General features: G+C 42.5%; 1 protein-coding gene across 1 annotated transcript in view; it reads right to left on the bottom strand.

Annotated features, from left to right (window-relative positions):
* Window positions 1–2217: 2217 nt before the first annotated feature.
* The window catches only part of LOC139731786 (uncharacterized), a gene marked incomplete at its 5' end in the record, with an annotated part of 44931 nt that continues 28463 nt past the window's right edge, over window positions 2218–18685 (bottom strand). Inside the window, 4 exons of the mRNA XM_071642662.1 lie at window positions 2218–7306; window positions 8134–8218; window positions 9923–10039; window positions 17189–17311. Of these exons, the coding sequence (XP_071498763.1) occupies window positions 3464–7306; window positions 8134–8218; window positions 9923–10039; window positions 17189–17311 (4168 nt within the window). The remainder of the gene's footprint in view (window positions 7307–8133; window positions 8219–9922; window positions 10040–17188; window positions 17312–18685) is intronic.

The raw sequence follows: 18685 nt of genomic DNA on the forward strand, positions 1-18685 counted from the left end.
GCGAAATATTCTGCGTAAACAGTAATGCCGCATCAAATCCTTGTTGGACTTGGTTGGCTCTCACAAGTACCCAACTAGATCCCGTCTCCTCCGATAGTAGACCGACAAACGTACTTTGATAAAGTCAGATCTCTCGCTTTAAAAAAACAAAACAAAACACTCAACAAAGATGCAGGTCCCGAATTGTAGATGGGAAGAACATTCCTGGTGACAGGTGCTACGAACCAACTTAAAACTCTAATACCCCCAGGGGCGACCAAAACTCACTCTTGAATTAGGACCCACTCTGCGTGACTATTACCTCCCGGACTATTAGTCTGGTTCTATTCATCATAGAGTCCAAAAATGTTGCTCCTTTGCAATGTACGCAGTAGGGGCTTTAAAAAAAAAAAAAAAAAAAAGTGGAAGAAGAACACTACGGTCGACTGGGTTTGACAAGGAACCAGTTCAATGATGGTGAATGATGATCCATAGTTGGGGAGTGACGACTTCGCATGATAACGTGTAGAGGGTTGAATCTGAATCCAATGTGAAAGTTTCAGCAAAATTTGAACTCTAGTGTCACTGGACCATATACAAAAACTTCCCACAACAATAGTAAGAAAATGTAACTTGTAAAGGCTCCAGTTTTGTCTTTGTCTTTTTTCTAGTTGTCAAAAAACAACACAAAAAACACACTATGTTGGGAAAATTCCAAATTCATCAGCAGGGCTATATTTACACAAGGCAGACATATGATACTCTCAAGCTGTCTTCATCTGACAATGTGTATCCTCCCTAAAAACCCCCATTAAAACAGCCATCAATGGACACTACACAATAGCTCGAATCTACGCTTTGTACCCCTCATATTAAAAGTTCCTAAACATCTTATTCAATCTCAAATGAGCCTTTCTTGTTTGTTTGTTTGTTTTTCCCCCTGTCACAATGCTCGTACATTCACATGTTTATGTCAGCAAAGGGTGGTAACTGAATATCTCATTGAATGCTCTCAAAGAATGCCATTTTGTCGGGGAACAAAGAAAACTTACGAGTCAAGCAATGTGACAATTAGGCAAACTCCATCACGTGGGTGATAACACATATCATTCAAATGTACTGTCAATTAGGATGTTGTAACATCTCTTAATGTCTGTTGTCATCAACCATGGCAAAGTTAACATTTCTACAGGAGACAATATCCTCAATGATGCATCAAATTTATTTACACTTTTAAAAAAAGAGGTCTTTGCAAGACAGCATCACTGAACTATTACTCACATGCACTGTGATATTGGGGGGGGGGGGGGGGGGGAGACCACTATTGACATATGGCAAGAAAGCTAATGTGGCTACCTTTCGGGGATACAAGTGTCACTTTGACGTTTTCGTAATCATTCAACATCACAGATATTTGCTCTCTAATAATATCATTAGCAGACATGTGACTGACATTTGTGTGAACACAACACAATAATTGCAATAGATATCGAATAGAATTTTCAAGTCAAGAATTCAACAGGTGCAATAGTTGGCAGGAGCCCTCACTCGTGTGCAAAATACTACTTATCTTGCGCATACGTGATATGGTGTCTCATTGAAGCAAGAGAGCTGAAAATGAGATTCACAAACAATTTTGCGGATTCACAACTCTATACACGCACTGGCGCCTGCCGGCCGGCCTGCACAGCAAGCCAAGATATCAAGCTCGGGGGCTATGAGTTGGCAAAACTAGTCCTGATGTTGACCACGCAATTAAGTCCACTGTCTGCAGAATCATCATCATGCTGGTGTTATCATTATTATCATTTTTTTGGTAAATTCATTGTTTTCCATTCCGATTCAAATATTCTGTTGCAAACTGAGGAGAAAAAGATGTCATTTAATTGTCTAATCATACATCAAAATGGTATTTCATTGTATGACGTAATCATTACATACATAGTCCCAGCCATGCATGATTGTGTCTATATATAATTTTCAGCCAACATGGAGGCTCCACGATGGTAAACGCAGGAGGTTAGACCATTCCCACAGAGTCATCAGCGAATCCGTCCTAAATGCACAAAATTGATGCTGCATCAGCTGGTGTACCTCGCATGCAGATGGTTCTGCATGGGGTCGTGACCTTAGACTTATCCTACAATGCAATGTGTCAACACTTAATCTCAGCGTGTTGCCAGCACTGTGTGTAGAGTTATGAATGCACAAAATTGCAACTCAATGACCTTCCCTCCCCCCAAAAAATGGCAAGACAGCTCCTGCCAAGATTTACACTGTTCAAAATCTAAAATGGAATTTGTTAAGAAACAACAAAAATCACTTTCATCTGCATGCATGCGAGCTGATGAACATTTTGTTGAATGGATATGTAAACTTCTCAGCCTCGCAAAGCAAAAAAAAAAAGGCGACTCTGTCAACTAACTGTCCATTTTGGAAACATCGTTCATGATAATCATTCTCGTATACGACAACACAGGCCACGTTATCAAGCACTCTGGTTAATCACGACGTGACTGCTCCACCTGCCTTTCAATGACTTTTTGCAGAATACTGTGTCGGGCAACAAAGATGCTGCCATGACTATAAAAACTCTAGAGCCATGCATTACCACTCCTTGCTGCAATGGACAAAATGTTCCACTTTCCCTAATGAATACTGACGTGTATCACAAAGTCTCGCCGACTTCCATACATTCACCTTTTTTTGGTTTGATCTTCAAAAGTATTTCACCACACACAACTACAAAAGGAAAGAAACAAATGGATGCACACACTCACACACACACGCGCGCGCGCAAACACACAACTCGCATACAATTTTGAACATTTCTTGCCCTCTCACTCTTGAATTTCTTTTGTCGCCTCACCAATTCCCGCCATTGTTACTCTATCGCCGGTTGAAATGCCATTATCTTTGCAGTTATAAACATTAATTCAACTTTTTTTGTCTGTATAACTTTTGTACTCTTCTAGGATCAACTTTACCGATGTATAAAAAAAGAACATCAGTAAAACCAAAGTTAATTTCATGCACATCGTTCACAGACTGACTTCAAACAATTACTCCTCCATTACTAGATTCCTAGAACCACAGAAGCTAGTCTTCCAATGTTCAGATACTTAGAGTCAATTGATCTCTATGTTAAAACTGAAACACATTCAAATATTTCATATTCATTCAACAGCATTTAAAAACTCTTTTTGCAAAAATGCTGTCCGGCAATATTTGCCTAGACTACTGAAAGAATCTCTATCAACTAATAATGCACCTTACACTTTTTTTTTTTACTGCAACACTTGAATTAAGTAAATGAGTATGATCATACATCATATATTCTCCATGAATGATGAAAAGGATTGGGTTTAGTTACAAATCAATTTTTTTTTTTTTACATCAATACGCCTAGAATCACACTGTGGATAAGTTGCGAGTCTCTGACTCTGCCACATGTTTGTGTCTTGGGCTGTATTGCTAAGCAATTCTACATGCCACATTCCAGCGTTGACAGGCTGGTGTTTCGAGTACCCATTTGCCATGGTGTGAGTGGCAGGTCACATCCCTGCTCCTCACCCATCTCCTGAAACATGTTCTCCGGCAGGTCATCCATCATTATGCTGTCACCGATGGACGATGCTGTACTGTTCGAAGTGTCATTGAATGACTGCGCCTCTGCAAACAGATTCTGGCTCTCTGCGATCTCCGCGGGGCTTGCCCTCTGTGGTGCGATGTCGTACTTGAGGTTGTAATCAGCACCATTCTCTGAGGTCACAACAGCAGGCTCCTCCTGGCCCGCAGACCAAGACTGCGTCGAGAGGTCGTTCATCTGCTGGATGTTGCTGGATGATGTGCCCATGTGGTCATTGTACGGTTCAAAGTCTGCTTCCGTTACTTCCAGATCCAAAAGGTCTTGATTCAGATTGCGCTTGGCTGAGAAATTGTTTAGTTGGACTGCTTGGATCTGCCTTACCTGGTCTGCAGTCATAGCTGGCATGACTTGGGTAGCAACCATATCACTTTGACTTGGCAGATAGTCCTGTTGGGTTGGGTATTGGGAGGTGAGGGGTTGTCCCAGGAGCCTGTTGGCAGGCTGCTCAGGAAGAGGCACAGACTGACTGCGGTTTTGCAGGACCCGTTTGTTTGCCGCCATCACGGCCTGCAGTTCAGAAACACTGGCACTGTTCTGCAAGAAGTTCCTCAGCTCAGTTTCCAAGGCTTCCTGTGTGACTGTGTTGTTTATGGTGGGACAAGCTGGTCCGGAGGGATTACGGCGCCTCTGCCACATCGCCTGCTGGCTCTGTGCACCGGGAGCCACGATGGCACCAGTCGGAGTTAATAGCTGAATGTTAGAACCAGGTTGTGCACTTTGCAGGAGGAATGTAGGTTGCTGGGGTATGATTTGTTTTGGGGCTGGGGATGTCATATTTTGGCGAAGCTGCTGCTGCTGCTGCTGCTGATGGTACTGAAGAGAGACAGGGCTGGCAGTAGGGGGCCTCTTGGAACTACTTGATGGTCTCCGCTTGCGTGTGGGTGTAACAAATTCAGACTGCTGCTGACGCTTGCCCTTGCCTTTCCCCCCAGCAGCGAGATCCTGGCCCTGATCAGGGGCTGCTGTGTTCATTAGAACTTGATTCAGTATGGTATTTGCGACAGGATGTGTTGGCTTGGGCTTGAACCTGAGCTTCAGTGGACTCTCCCCGCCATCCAATTCCACGGTATTGATTGGTGTGAAAGAAAACGACTTGCCATCACTGGGGCTGGGTGGAATGCTCTCGCTCCCTTGCTGCATAGGAATTGCAGCACTCTGAGCCCTGACCATGTGCCCAACAGCAGGCAGCTCTGGGATCGGTGTTGTAGGGACACTTCTTACTTCTTTGGGAACAGTGGAACCAATATACGACAGGTCATCTAACGTCAGCAGTCTCTCCAGCATTTTGGGCTGAGTGCTATCATTCGGGTTGAAGATCGCTACCTTTGTACTCTGTGGACACTGTGCCGTTCCTGGATGGCTGTTGTTACTGAGGCTTTGGTTGTTTATTGCTACAGATGACTGAGACTGAGGTAAATTGCTGACCAGGCTGAGCTGTTCTGGCTTTGACTTGTGAGGAAGCATCATGGCGGCAGACATGCCGGAGACAGTCAACATGGTGTTGGCGCTGGTATCTGCATCAGGCAACAGAGAGATCGATGGCTGGGCCACATCTGGACCGAGAATACCACTGGTTTCATCCACAGTCATCTGCTGGATGGGCACAACATTGTTGTTACCAGCAAGAAGCTGCTTACCTCCATTCTGCTGGAGCATGATCCTTGATAATAAGCTATTTTGCTGAGGGATGAGGTCTTGACGTCCAATTGCAATTTCAGCACTGTTGGCAGATGTCACACTGCTGTTATTGCCCAGGGTTGGTTCCTCGCGTCCAGAGTGCACAACCAGCTGCGCCAGCTTGTTCTGCTCCTGCTGGCTCTGTAAATTTTGAGCGGGCATTTGGACATGAGCTAAGACCACGTTTCCAGGCAAATTAACAAGAGTACTGGTGGTGGCTTCCTTTGGTGATAGTAATGATGATGACGAAGTCAATGGACTGGATGTCCTTGATGTGATAGTTTGAGCACTTCGCTGACTGAGCAGGGTCGCAACGGTCTTTCCCCCACCATTTTGTGTCATACCAGCCTTACCACCACTTGACATACTTCTCATGAGCTCCGCAGCCGATATGTTCACTGTACTCTTCACTATTCTGCCTGCTGCTGGAGCCTTATCCAGTTTGCCGAACTGGACTGAAGGGCTGGCGATGGAGGGCTGGCCGGATGCCTGCCTATTCTGGTCCACAGTGTTGGTCTGTATCGGTATACTATTACCTTGGAATGGTTCAGGGTTGATCAGGACAGAAGAAAGTTTCATGGGTTGGGTGGCGAATGTGACAGTCGTAGGTAAAGATGACTGCCCATTGGTTACAACTGACTGAGTGTTCTGCATCGGCACTAATGATGACACTGTTGTTCTCACAGGGGTCGTGGTTGCGGAGGTCAGCTTTGTGACTGGACTTGAGTCAGATGTTACAACACTAGACAAAGTTCTTTCTACGAAAACTGGGGTAACATTTTGCGATCTTGTGTTGCTAGTACCCGTGTTGAAAGCGATTCCCTGAGAAGACAGAACAGTCTTTTGGCAAGCGACATTGGTGGTCGGTACCACAGTATTGGGTTGTGGAGGCACGGCCTGCGCGACCAACGCAACCTGGTTCGGTGCTACATTCTGTCCAGGATTCTGTTGGATTGCAGCATTAGTATTAGTTACAGTCTTGTATCCACCACACACACCCTGTAAGTTTTTGACTTGGTTACCAACAATGACAACCTGACCACCACTCTTGATGACGTTTTGAATACTTGTTGCTGGTATGACTTGGCTGCTGAGCACGGCATTGCCAACTATTTGATTCCCTACAGGTTGCACTACATTGACCGGAGTCTGGTTTCCCACAGCTGCCACAGTCTGCACTGGACTTGAAAACACATTCTGCCCCTGTAGCACGACGTTCATCTGCTGCTGGTTTGTTAGCTTTGGGACACCTTGCATCTGTATGGCCTGCTGTCCTTTCACCACAAGAAGTTGAATTTGCTGGCCGTTTGGTTTTGCTGATGGACTGATCAAAACCATTTGGGCGGGGTTAGTGTCCCTGACAGGTGTTTTGGGTTGTATAGGAGCAAAGCGTCGTTTGCCAGGGCTTTCCTTGGATGCACTATTACTCTCTCCAGAGGTGTTGCTCGAAGACATGTTATTCTCTACATTAGTACTGGTGTCATTTCCCTCGGCAACATACGATGAAGATGAGGTGCCATCTCTCACAGTGTTCACATCCCTCTGCTCTAGCTGCGTAGCTTTGTCTATCTGCGATGCCTGTGGCGTTGTCAGCTCCTCTGACGACCCCGCAGTCGCCTGCTGCTTGAACTGCGCAGGGCTCAGCACGCCCTGAAGCCGCTGCTGGTTCTCCTCCGCCTGCTTCTTGCGCACCTCCTGCCGATACTGCAGGGCCTGCTTGAGGTGGTAGTTGGTCTCCCGGTGGCGCATCTCTGGCGTAAGGTCGTGCCGGAAGTTCTCCATCGTGTGTGACTGGACAATCAGGATGGACTTGGAACACCTGGTGACAAGCTTATTGCTGGTGAGATGCTGGGCCAGTTCCACAAAGTCGGTGAAGGGCTTGCTGGTGACATTGGAGGCCCACTCGCAGATGACCTGGGCAGCTGCCAACTGCAGGTGATCATCGTCCATGCTGCACAGGGAGGCAGGACAGTTGGTGCACTGACCCTGAAGAATGTCACCCTGTAATAGCGAGAGAAAAAAAAATTGACAAACCCGACTTAGCACAATGTCTACACTTACTATGACCCCAATTGTACCTGATTTACAAAACTTTGAAGTAAAATCAGTGCAAGAATGATACTGTAGTAATTGAATAGAGCTGACACTGTACGACTTATTTTCAGTAGTGAGTATTCATTTCATGGAGGGGAGGAGAGGGGTGTGAAATGGCTCTGTCCCTGATATAGAGACAGAACCACATATTTAACGCTTAATAGATTTCTGGCAAATAATGAACTGCATACATCATATACTTTGAGAATCTAGACGTACATTCTGCTAGCAAAAATTGTGCAGGTGGTTGAATTCACGATCAAGAATCCCAGACACAGCTCATTTCAAGAGAAAAGATAGCAATTTCCCACCTTGGAAACGATGTAAATTGCATTCTTGTTTATCAAATGGGGGCAATATTGTGGCGAGTTGTTATTAAAGTTTGCGACTATCTATCAATTTGTGAATTTCACAGAAATAAAAATGTTGTGAAATTTATATGGCCAGTACAGTGTGCGGGGAGCCCTACTATATGAGTAACATAAAAAAATGGCATGAAAATGCAAAACTTGTTCTTGTCCCACCTAAAACCTTGGAAACGATGTACATTGTATTCATGCCTCTCAAAGGAGGGCAACATTTTGGCGAGTTGTTAAGTTTGTGACTATCTGTTGATTTGTGAATTTCACAGAAACAAAATTCTTGTGAAATTTATATGGCCTGTACAGTGTGCAGGGATCGGAGGCCTACTACATGAGTAGAAAAAGGCATGAGAAAGCAAAAATTGTTCTTACCCCAGACTTTATGGCAGGTGCATCCAAGAGAGACAGAGAGGGCGACGTCAAATCAGTCTTCTTCTTCACACCGCTGTAGCAATACGTGGAATGCGGAGGTCAAGGACAATGTACCATAACATAAGTCTGAGAAAAAATTTGACGTAAAGAACAATCCTTCAGGAATGTATATTTCACAAGGAATGGACCGTGTACCTTTAATACCTGCAATACAGGGAGTCACTTTGTATGCACAATGTGACTTACATCAGTATTCTCTTAACAAAGCAAGAGTAAATAACAATAATTTCAAGATCACACTAAGAAAACACTAGAAATGTCGCTATGGCGACTGATGCCTCCGCCATAATGCATGATTCTCCCAATAGGCGTATAGTACAATGTCTTCACAATGTGTGATCCATGACATTTTCACAGAACTGGCAAAATATTGAAATGACAGGTTTGTCAGAAATGTCTTGAACTGGGTTTGCCATAATTTTCTAAGAGTGCAGGTATACATATTTGGGGAATTTTGGGGAAGTTTATGCATTGAGTAATTTCAAAGGTATGAAGAAAGAGTGTGATAACGGTATAAAATATTTTTTTTTTTTTTGGGGGGGGGGGCATTGAAACCTGGCCTTTGACCCTTAACCATTGACCTTTGACCTTCTGGCTGGAAATTTCCTGGAGAATCTCCATTAGGTAATGCATGTACTAAGTTTTGAAACTAATAATGCAAGCATTGCATATACTAGTATATGAGGGAAATAGTAAAATTTTGAGGAGTTGACCTTGACCTTTGACCCATGACTATTGACCCATGACCCCTAAATTCCCTAGAGAATCCTTGCCAGACAGTACATGCGTATGTACCAAGTTCCATGAAAATACATTGAACCATTTGCGAGAAAAGTGATATTGCAACATTTTCACCTAACCTTTGACCTTTTGACCTTTAACCTTATGACATGAAACTCTCTCTGGAGAATCTTTACGTAGTAGCACACGTCCACACCAAGTTTTAAGAAAATGCCTTCAGGCATTGCATAGATATGGGGGAAATTGCAACATTTGCAGCATTTGACCTTGACCTTTTGACCTTTGACCTCTTGCCAATGTCACTACAATCTATTCAGCTAATTGTCCCATCATACATCATCCTTGGACCAAGTTTGGTGAAAGCTGCTTCATCCAGTTTTGAGTTATCACGTAGACAGATAAATTTTAGGATTTGACCTTGATCTTTGACCTTTGACCTCTGTCCGATTTTACTGAAAAACTAATCAAGTAATTGTTCCATCATACATCATCCTCGAACAAAGTTTGGTGAAATTTGCTCCATCCAGTCTTGAGTTATCGCGTAAACGGATACAATTTCATGATTTGACCTTGACCTTTGACCTTTGACCTTTAGCTGATTTCATCCAAAATCTAATCAACTAATTGCCCTATCATACTTCATACTTGGACCAAGTAAGGTAAAATTCCAGTAAATATTACTCAAGTTATCGCGTAAACGAAAGCGGACGGACGTACGGACGGACGGACAACCCGAAAACATAATGCCTCCAGCACCACTTCGTGGCGGAGGCATAAAAATAATAGCAAACAACGTCTGAGCACCTGCCATTAAGGTTTATGTCTTAAAAATTACAGCAAATGACCTTCAAAATCATGATGCACTCAGTAAGACATTTGATCAGCTCATTAACGAGTAAAGGACCAGGACATCTTCCAAATGCTAATGGCGCGGTCTTGCATCAAAGTCGCCCATCCTTGAGTAATGGCGGAGTTTGGAAAAGGATATCTCGAATTGCCCCTCGTTCCGAGCCGCCTCGCCTGGACCATTGGAAACACTCCTTTGATGACCTTCCCAAAGTCGGCTGTACTCAGGGCTCGGTGGTTGGAGCTCTCACAGAATGACCTATGATGTAGAAAAGAGCAGAGAATGAAAGGGGGGGGGGGAGTTATTCCTGCATCAACAAAACATTAAATGTGTTATCTTGTCATTTACTTTTATCACTTGTAGAAAAAAAAATTGTTAGTGACTATTACTCACTTGAAACAGACATTCTATGGCTGAAATTTCCAAAACTTGATGAATTTTTTTTTCTTTCTCCTCTAATTCTTGGTAACAAATATTCCTCAAAAGTTGTGTCTCCTTTTGCAGCCAATTAAACTTTCTCAGATATATCTTCACGCAAATATCGTAGCTACAGCTTCAACGGATGCATAGTTCATTTGCCACAAAAACAAAATCTAAATACACATACACACACACACACACAAGATTGATTATTGACCTGTGTTGACAAGCTGGTACTGAAAACCCTGTTATTCTGTCAATATGTTGTTACACTGAGCTATGAATTTGCATATCAGTGGTCAGACCTTCCATTTCATTCAGACAGGCAAGGTCTATAAAACTTACAGCCCACCTGATACAGGTAACTACATCACGTAGTTCAAAATACTACTTGTGACGTTACTTCGGTGGCTTCAAATCAACCAGAACAAAATAATCCTCCGTGTTTGCTCACAGATGGGTAGCAGAAGACCATTTAAGACCAAATTACATCACAAACAAAGTACATTTGATTCAAAACAACATGTTTACCATCTGACTCAAGGAAACTTACAGTTTTGTGCAAGGGAGAAAAAGAAGATATGACAGGGCACACGACAGACGGACAAGCAGACAGACAGAGAGAGCCAGAGACTGACAGAATGATTTACATATTAACAGCTTCGCATTTGTTTTCTTAAATGTAAAGCATATGACAGGATTCCAGATATTTCATTTCAAAGTTTATGTCCTTGTTTGCAACTGCACAACATTGTTGAATCAAATGTGACAAAATATATTCTGCGCAAGAGCCTGGGTGCGGAGTGTTTCATGGGAATAGCAGACTGTGAATATCGTTGGACTCCCAGAATCCCCTGCAATGCCCCCCCCCCCCCCCCCCCCCCCCCCGCCCATCCCGACAAGGAACTTGTGGCTGCCCAGCACTCACTCACTCACTCACACACACACACACACAAACACACACACACACACACACACACACACACACACACAATAAGAGCACAAAATGGGCTGGATTTGAAAGCATCAGACTGTGTCATGTCGACTTAAAAAAAAGGGGAAAAAAAAGACATACTCTTCATTATATTGAGACGAGAGCAAAGAGTATGGAACAATGTAGTCTAGCTTTGGGAGCATGATCCCCTATGCCTGCCCTAGCTGCACCTAAATCTTTCTGGGTGCACATGCCACTTGGAAGAAGCTACTGCATTGTCACCTTGTAGAGGTCAAACATACAGCACTGCCACTTGAGAGCACATTGCAGAAGCGACAAAAGCGATGCCACTTTCTGGCAAATCATGCAAATACTGAATCTCTGTTTCCCAACGTGGTATCCAGATACATGTAGATCAACACTTTTTTTGACTACGGACTTTAATACTCCAACGTGTAGAGTGGGTCAACAAGTTCACACGTGACTACTCTACGTCAGGATCAGAAGACAGCCACGTACGCAGAGTGTCAAAAACATGCTCAAATTCCTTTTTCTGTTTCACAGAATGATAATTTGGATATTGTGAGATAGCTTACGCACTGACATGAGCATTGCAATAGACTTGTATGGGGCCTCAAATCTGAAATGCAACCAGTAAAGTTCATACAGATTGTGTAAGGAGTATATTAAAGAAGATTACATGTACAACATTTAATTTCTACTGCTAACGTAACATGTACCTATCTGGGAAAAACAAAATGAAGCAAAACAAAACATGTTTTCCTTTTAAATGTGACTGGGTGACACATCACAAAAACAAAAAGGGAGGAAATTAAAGAGAACACTTTCACTTCTCATTGCTAACTGGTAGAGGAAATTCCGTTAATATTTGACATACAGCCTTCTAATGAAAAGTCCTCTTCTCCCAGCACTATCTTGGGTTTAAAGGGAAGGCTCTGCAACTGCTATCTTTCTCGACTCATGACAAAGTCTGACCACACAATCATAGAACATTTCAATGTCTCTTTGCATGGGAAACGGCCATTATATCTACCACCAAGTTTCCTTAAAGGGCATATTCAAACTTGCAAATGCACTCAGATGATCAACTTCAGTCTTCACTGGGAGGGCGGGGGGTTGCTTGGGAGTGGTACACTACCTTCAATTGCCATTCCCCACCACCTTCAGGCTGTCTTTGGTGATTTGATGCAGTTAAATTAGATATGGAGATCAGCAGAAGTTTCATCAAAATTCCAGATCCAATTCCAAATCTCAGATCTTTCAAATTTAAGTGACACTTATTGCGACAACATATAAATATGCAAAGTACCTGATGCAATGATGTCACCAGCTCACAACTTACTCATTGGTTCATGCATAAATTGTCATAAAATGGTTTTCTTCCCCCATAAAAGTCGTAATTCATAAGGTGATTACAACCCCCCTTCCCCCTCCCCTGCCCCCAAAATGTCAGTTTTTCTTCTGATATGAATGCATCATGGGAAATTAGAGGAGCTTTCTGTGCTCATCACCTGGAAGATCTTACCATCTCTCCACCTCACACCTCATCTCATTTGCATATGATAATATATGGTTGTTACACCCAATAAGCCAGTTCGGGGTTTCACTTTGAGTATGAGCAGAAAAAGGTCATGTGTACCAGCAGGGCATGTTGATTTTCAAATTCACTGAGATAAGCATCTGTGATGTAATGATTATTCAACTGATCCTTATTTGAGTGGTGCTTGCCAGCACATCCACCCGACAGCAAAAGCGGTATCTGACAATATCAATGGAAAGAGATTAGTTACATTCAATGCAAAATAATGAAATGGATGCTTTCCAAAGTGCCAATGGAAGGATCATTCTGGTCACCTGTTCTACGCAAGTTCATCCTTAGTTTGAACATGACTGATGAATTCCATAAATTGTTACGTTGGGCAAGCTTATATCTTCTGTCGCCTTGAAAACTAGTGAAATGCCTAATGAATGGAGAAAGAAGAAAGGTCATTTGTACCCATGTGCCCATAAGCTAACCCCGAACTGGCTAATTATCACTGTTCCATTTAATCATGTGCAGATTTACAGTTCAAAATCTGTCGCGTTTTCAGTCCCAATTCTGTTTATAACCTCCTACCAATCTGTTTACTAAGTATTCTTTGCTTTTATTGCCTTTGTCAAAGCTGACCAGATCCTCGATTGGAAAATTTCAATTTTTCAAATGTATGTGATACTCTTACCATTGGTTCAGACAACATATTTTCACTGATAATCATTCCCATAGACAAGTATGCACACACATACACACTGGAGTGTAGGCTAGCCTGGTGATATTCCATCCACGTGTTGCAGGCCTCAGGTGACTTATTTGTTCGCCTTCTATTGTGCCAAAATTGGTTTGCCACGTGTGCCTGGGGAGCTGGCTGTTCACTGCAGCTCATTGTCACCCCGCCCCACAGCCCGGGCACTGGAGAAATTGCCCCAGCGGTGAACTGAAATCCCGGCTGCACCCTGTACTGGCGCTTCTCCTCAGTCCTGTCCTGTCCCGCTCAGCCCCAATTTTCCTCCACTTGAGACGATAACGACTGGAAGGCGAGCATATGAATTGCAGGATCGGTGCCCTGCGATGAATGGACTGCACTGTAACCTAGCCCGGGTCACTGACTTCTTTTAGGGAAGACCCGTATTAACAGGGAATGTAATCTATCAGCCCATGGTACCAACAACACTGACAACCCATTTGATGAGGCTCTAAACTTATATAGTTTTAATTGCAAGGTCACTCCATTTTAGAATGAACAAACAGCAACCCCATCTCCTCCCCTGGAAAAAAAAAAATGTGGCTCCTGAAATGTTTGAGTGTGGATGACTTCAGCTGGGGAGATCTATAAGAATAAAGGCTACTGGGTACCACACAAAATGCATGCTCATATCATTTCATAGAAATGACATAAATTCATGTAAAATTTGTGAATCATATGAGACAACTTTAATCAGTTTTCACACTTTCTTTTCACCATTGGACATAATCAGAACCAAACCAAAATCCTCCTTCTTTAGGTCTGGTTCCATGCAAATTGTATCAACCTACGAAGATGTTACTTAACCATGTCATCTAAACCGAGTATGTAATCTTACAGTAGCTGGGAAAGTATTTCTTTACATGTACGTATATATCATCTTAACATACACAGAGAGAAGCACCTTTTCACAAAGTATAGTGTTCACAGGTGAGGAGGTACCCATTCACTTGTTGTTTGTGTGTTTACACGGCTAGTTGACTGAGCAGTTTGTCCCTTTTTGCATTACACTAGGAGTAACAGACCTGAGAAGGCCCACTGGAATTCCTTCCTGGGTAACTGTTGTTTTAATTGAAGTCCTCTTTGTTTCTTGTTCTTTTTATAGGAGAAAAGAATAGACCAAAGATTAACATCTATAGCCCTTTTTACACTTGTGTTTCTTAACCCCGGACTTTCTCTGACCTAGGACTATCGTGAGTCCCGTACCAATTTTTTCAGCTTTTTCAATTGGCCAATTAGTCCCGTACTATCTCTTGTCCGGGGCTAAGGAGAAAACTGACCTTTTTACACTCGTATTTCTTAGCCCCGGACTTTCCAAACCACACGAATATTCATGATTACGCTGTGTACTGTACACGTACACACACGCACCGGCAGCACTTGATTACCTCGTTTCTGATTGGTCAGTGAGGGTCTGACTTCGTCTCCGTCGCTTAGCCCAGGATTATTTTTTCGTTCTGTTTACACTCACTTGCTTGGCACCGCAATTGCGGTGCTAACCCTGCTATTTTGCAGGGCCAGATAGTACCGGACTATCGGTGGGGCTAGCCCACTTTGGCAAAAACGAGTGTAAACAGAAAGTGGGCTAAGGATAATCCCGTACCAACGAAGCAAAAATTTACAAGTGTAAAAAGCCCTTAACTGTCTTGGCATTTGAAAATTTGAACATTAAGTTGACAGAATACATGCACCCGAAATATTTTTTTTTAATCTTAGAAGCAAGTTAGGCAAGGGGCAGTAATGATGGTACATGGATTTGACTAAAGTTTAAAAATTAAATACTGTTGAACAGACTGTCCAATTTTCTTCAAACTTCATTAGACTTCATTTGTGACTCCCTCTTTACCAGCTCAGAATAATGACTTCTGATTACACAAACAAAGAGGCTCTTGCTCTATGGGTGAAGAAACAACACAAAGAGCCTGCTAATTGCATTATACAACGTAGCAAAACAGCCCTGACTTTCCACTCCCCCTCCCTTTTCTTTTAATTGAAGTTTAACACATGCATTTTCAGCTTTGGCACAGCCATCACTTTTTCTTCTTTTTCTGATGAGGATACTAATGTAGCTCATTATGTTACTATGCTCAAGGGATGACAGATACCTCCTCTGCCATCTCCACAAATCAAATCCGAGGCTGAATCTTGTCGATCAGTCTACATCATTTTTTCTTCCTATCGCCAAAACAATTTCCTCCAAAAAGTTGCAAGATAGAGACATCTACTTGCTCTGCCCAAGGAAAGGTAACATGGTGTGATGGATGCTACCCAAGTTTAGTCTTGACGCCTTCTCTATTGTGTGTTATCATGTAAGTCATCATGATCACTGTCATCATAGTCTTCCAAAGATGTCATCATCAGTTCCTTGACATCACTATCAGTACTGATGTTGCTGCAATACAGTCAACCTTGCCTAAGTCAAATCTATTTGGACTGAAGAAATAGCTTCGACTTAGAGAAAAATCAACTTTTGAGGGATTAAAATCAATAGAATATAACGAGATGACGACTTGAAAGGACCTTCGACTTAGGCGATTATTCGACTTATGCGAGGTTGACTTTAATCAGGAAGGTTGACTGGATCTCTAAACCTTGCCATATTTATTATCACTGTCATAATCACTAACATTATCGTATCTCTGTCATTATAATCACTATCACTATTAATCATCACTACATCATCAGTATATCACTGCTCCTACAAATACTACCGATGATGGTTGATACACTACATAAACACTATTACTGCTACAGTGTCACAGTTATTGAGTGTTATCATCATACCATCATCATCATCATCATCACTGGCCATCAACGCACTCAAACAAACATCCAGTTCTATACAAAGGATGAAAAAAAGATGGCCGACTACCCTGGCCTTTCTCCAAAGACACAAGCACTGACGGATATGACAAAACAAGACTTTAAATTACCCACACTGAACATCACGACCCATTAACTCTCTGTGTGCCTTGCTCATATGCCCGACTCGAGTGAGGGCTTGCCAACTTCGCATATTCTGCTCACATGCATAACCAAGCACAAACCATTTTGTCTTGAATACTGGCTATTTTTAAGAAAAATAGCCATGTTGTTTTGTCAATGAAATTCACATCGCAGGAAAGTTTGCAAATTTTCTCAACAATCATGTTGCACCGCATTTCTAGCATAAACGCTTCTATAAAAGAGTTGCAAACAGCTTCGGAAAGCAGAATGTTTTTCCAAAGTTCTCAAGTGTTGTTGTCTCAGAATTGTGGCACACAGGAGGCTTATACCCATGGCATACGGAGAGTTAAAGCCGGACTGCAAAGAGATGTTTCCGTAAACAGCTCATTAAAAGTCATACCAAGATAAACCATGCTCTGTGGGGGGCTGACACCTGCAACACAACCTGGGATGTACAAATTTGTATCTACTGTAACAACTTCCTTTGTTTGTTTTTTTCCCCGGCATTGTACCTTGCACATACGTGTGTACATTCCAAATCTCTTGGAAAGCTTTTCTCACACACTGGCTGTTCCCATCCTCATGTGAATCCATCCGTAAGCGAAAAAATATGAATCGTACTCACTCTCTCAAATCCGTCTCGGCGTTCTTGAGGCCACATTCAGCCGTGACGGTGAATGATTCTGAATCCCACACAGCACCAAACATTCGTGTTCGGCTGCATTTTGTTCATGAGCTAGTGTTGACCTTTGACCTTCCTAATTAACATTGAAGCACATGATGTTACCAAGGAGTGTGACCTCTCACCTGTACTCTTCGTACACTTCCTTCTTTGGGAGGGAGGTGTCTGCGCTCTCCTCAATGTGACTTCGCACCCAGTTGATCGCCGTGGTCTGCTCCACCCGAGAGCTACTCAGCATTGGAGATGAGCTGGTATGAGAAGGATACAAACAAACAACAACAAAAAAGTAACAAAAAGAGCATATCAGATATCAGAGCTAATGACATTACTTGCATACACTTTGATTCTGATTGAAATTCCCTCAGTTTCACATAATTGCATGTTATGCTATTCACACATAAATAATACAGCCATGGACTAAGCAGTCTTTTTTTCCCCGTTCTGCCATAATACTGGCCTTTTATAGTTTCTGAACTTGCTGTGTTGTGTTCATGTCAATTAGAAATATGTGAAGTGTTATCAAAAACTTTCAAATTGTAAAATTTCAAATCAAAATCAATTTTCATTGCCCCACACCGAATATGACAAAACTTGGGTATGCTTTGCTTTCTTTCTTTACCATTAACACTGCCATACAAGTAAAAAAAAAAAAAAAAAGATAGCTTGCTTGCTGTCAATTTGCTTATGTGTGTCTGTGTGTGTGTGCGTGTGTATCTTGTTTCTTTTCTTTAAATAAAGCGAAGTACAGGAGGATCACCGAGTTGAACAACAGCAACAAAAATCAAACTGTTACTGGTGAGCAGCTGTAGAGAAACCATTCACACCGATCAGTAGTGACCAAGCCAAGTTGTTGAAAATTCATTTCATAATTTTTCTCCCATGATTATGTGGATAGTTGCCTAGCAACTTCCAACTTTATATCTAGAATGTGAGAGAAACCATGTCTTACCTACAGTATGTGGGTGTGCCTACCCCATCACCCCCCCCCCCCCCTCTCTTAACTTGCAATTAATGTGAATGAAACCTGATATTTAGGCATGACCACACAGGGTGTACACAGTTGTACATCTACCACAGTGCTGATGCTGTCTACTGCATCAACCACAAGATACAATGGCAAATATGTACTTCACTTCCCGTATGGCCATGATATATGGTCCATATAACACGCAAGTTTAAGCTTCAACATGGACAACTCGTTAACTTCATCTAGTACTCTTTGCTGAATGGACAGAAACAACAACACCAATGCTGTCCTTGCTCCTATTTTAGGGGTTGGGGGTGGGAAATACTGCAAAACTGGATATTTTTACGAGCCAAGATTTGCTAATGCACACAAAAGTTTTCATCTACAAAATGCATTGAATTGCCACGATGATGCTGTACACAATCATGGTCAGCCCTTCATGAAGGTTTCATGCCCATGATGAAAAAGGTTGTTGACTTGTGAACGTTTCTGGTTTTACGTAAGTACCCTTCCTATCCACTGTTGCACACATGAACAATGTCCACGAGCTTGTCTCCCTGTGGTCACATAAACACATGTATGCTCTTTTCCCAATAGGTGCACAGTACAATATGCGTGACATTCTGTATTGTTGTTTTTTCTTCCTTCCCTACCC

This window comes from Diadema antillarum, unplaced genomic scaffold, assembly GCF_040938485.1.
Source record: "Diadema antillarum isolate AM-2024a unplaced genomic scaffold, OU_Dant_1.0 seq00000384_RagTag, whole genome shotgun sequence".
Classification (NCBI taxonomy): Eukaryota; Metazoa; Echinodermata; class Echinoidea; order Diadematoida; family Diadematidae; genus Diadema; species Diadema antillarum.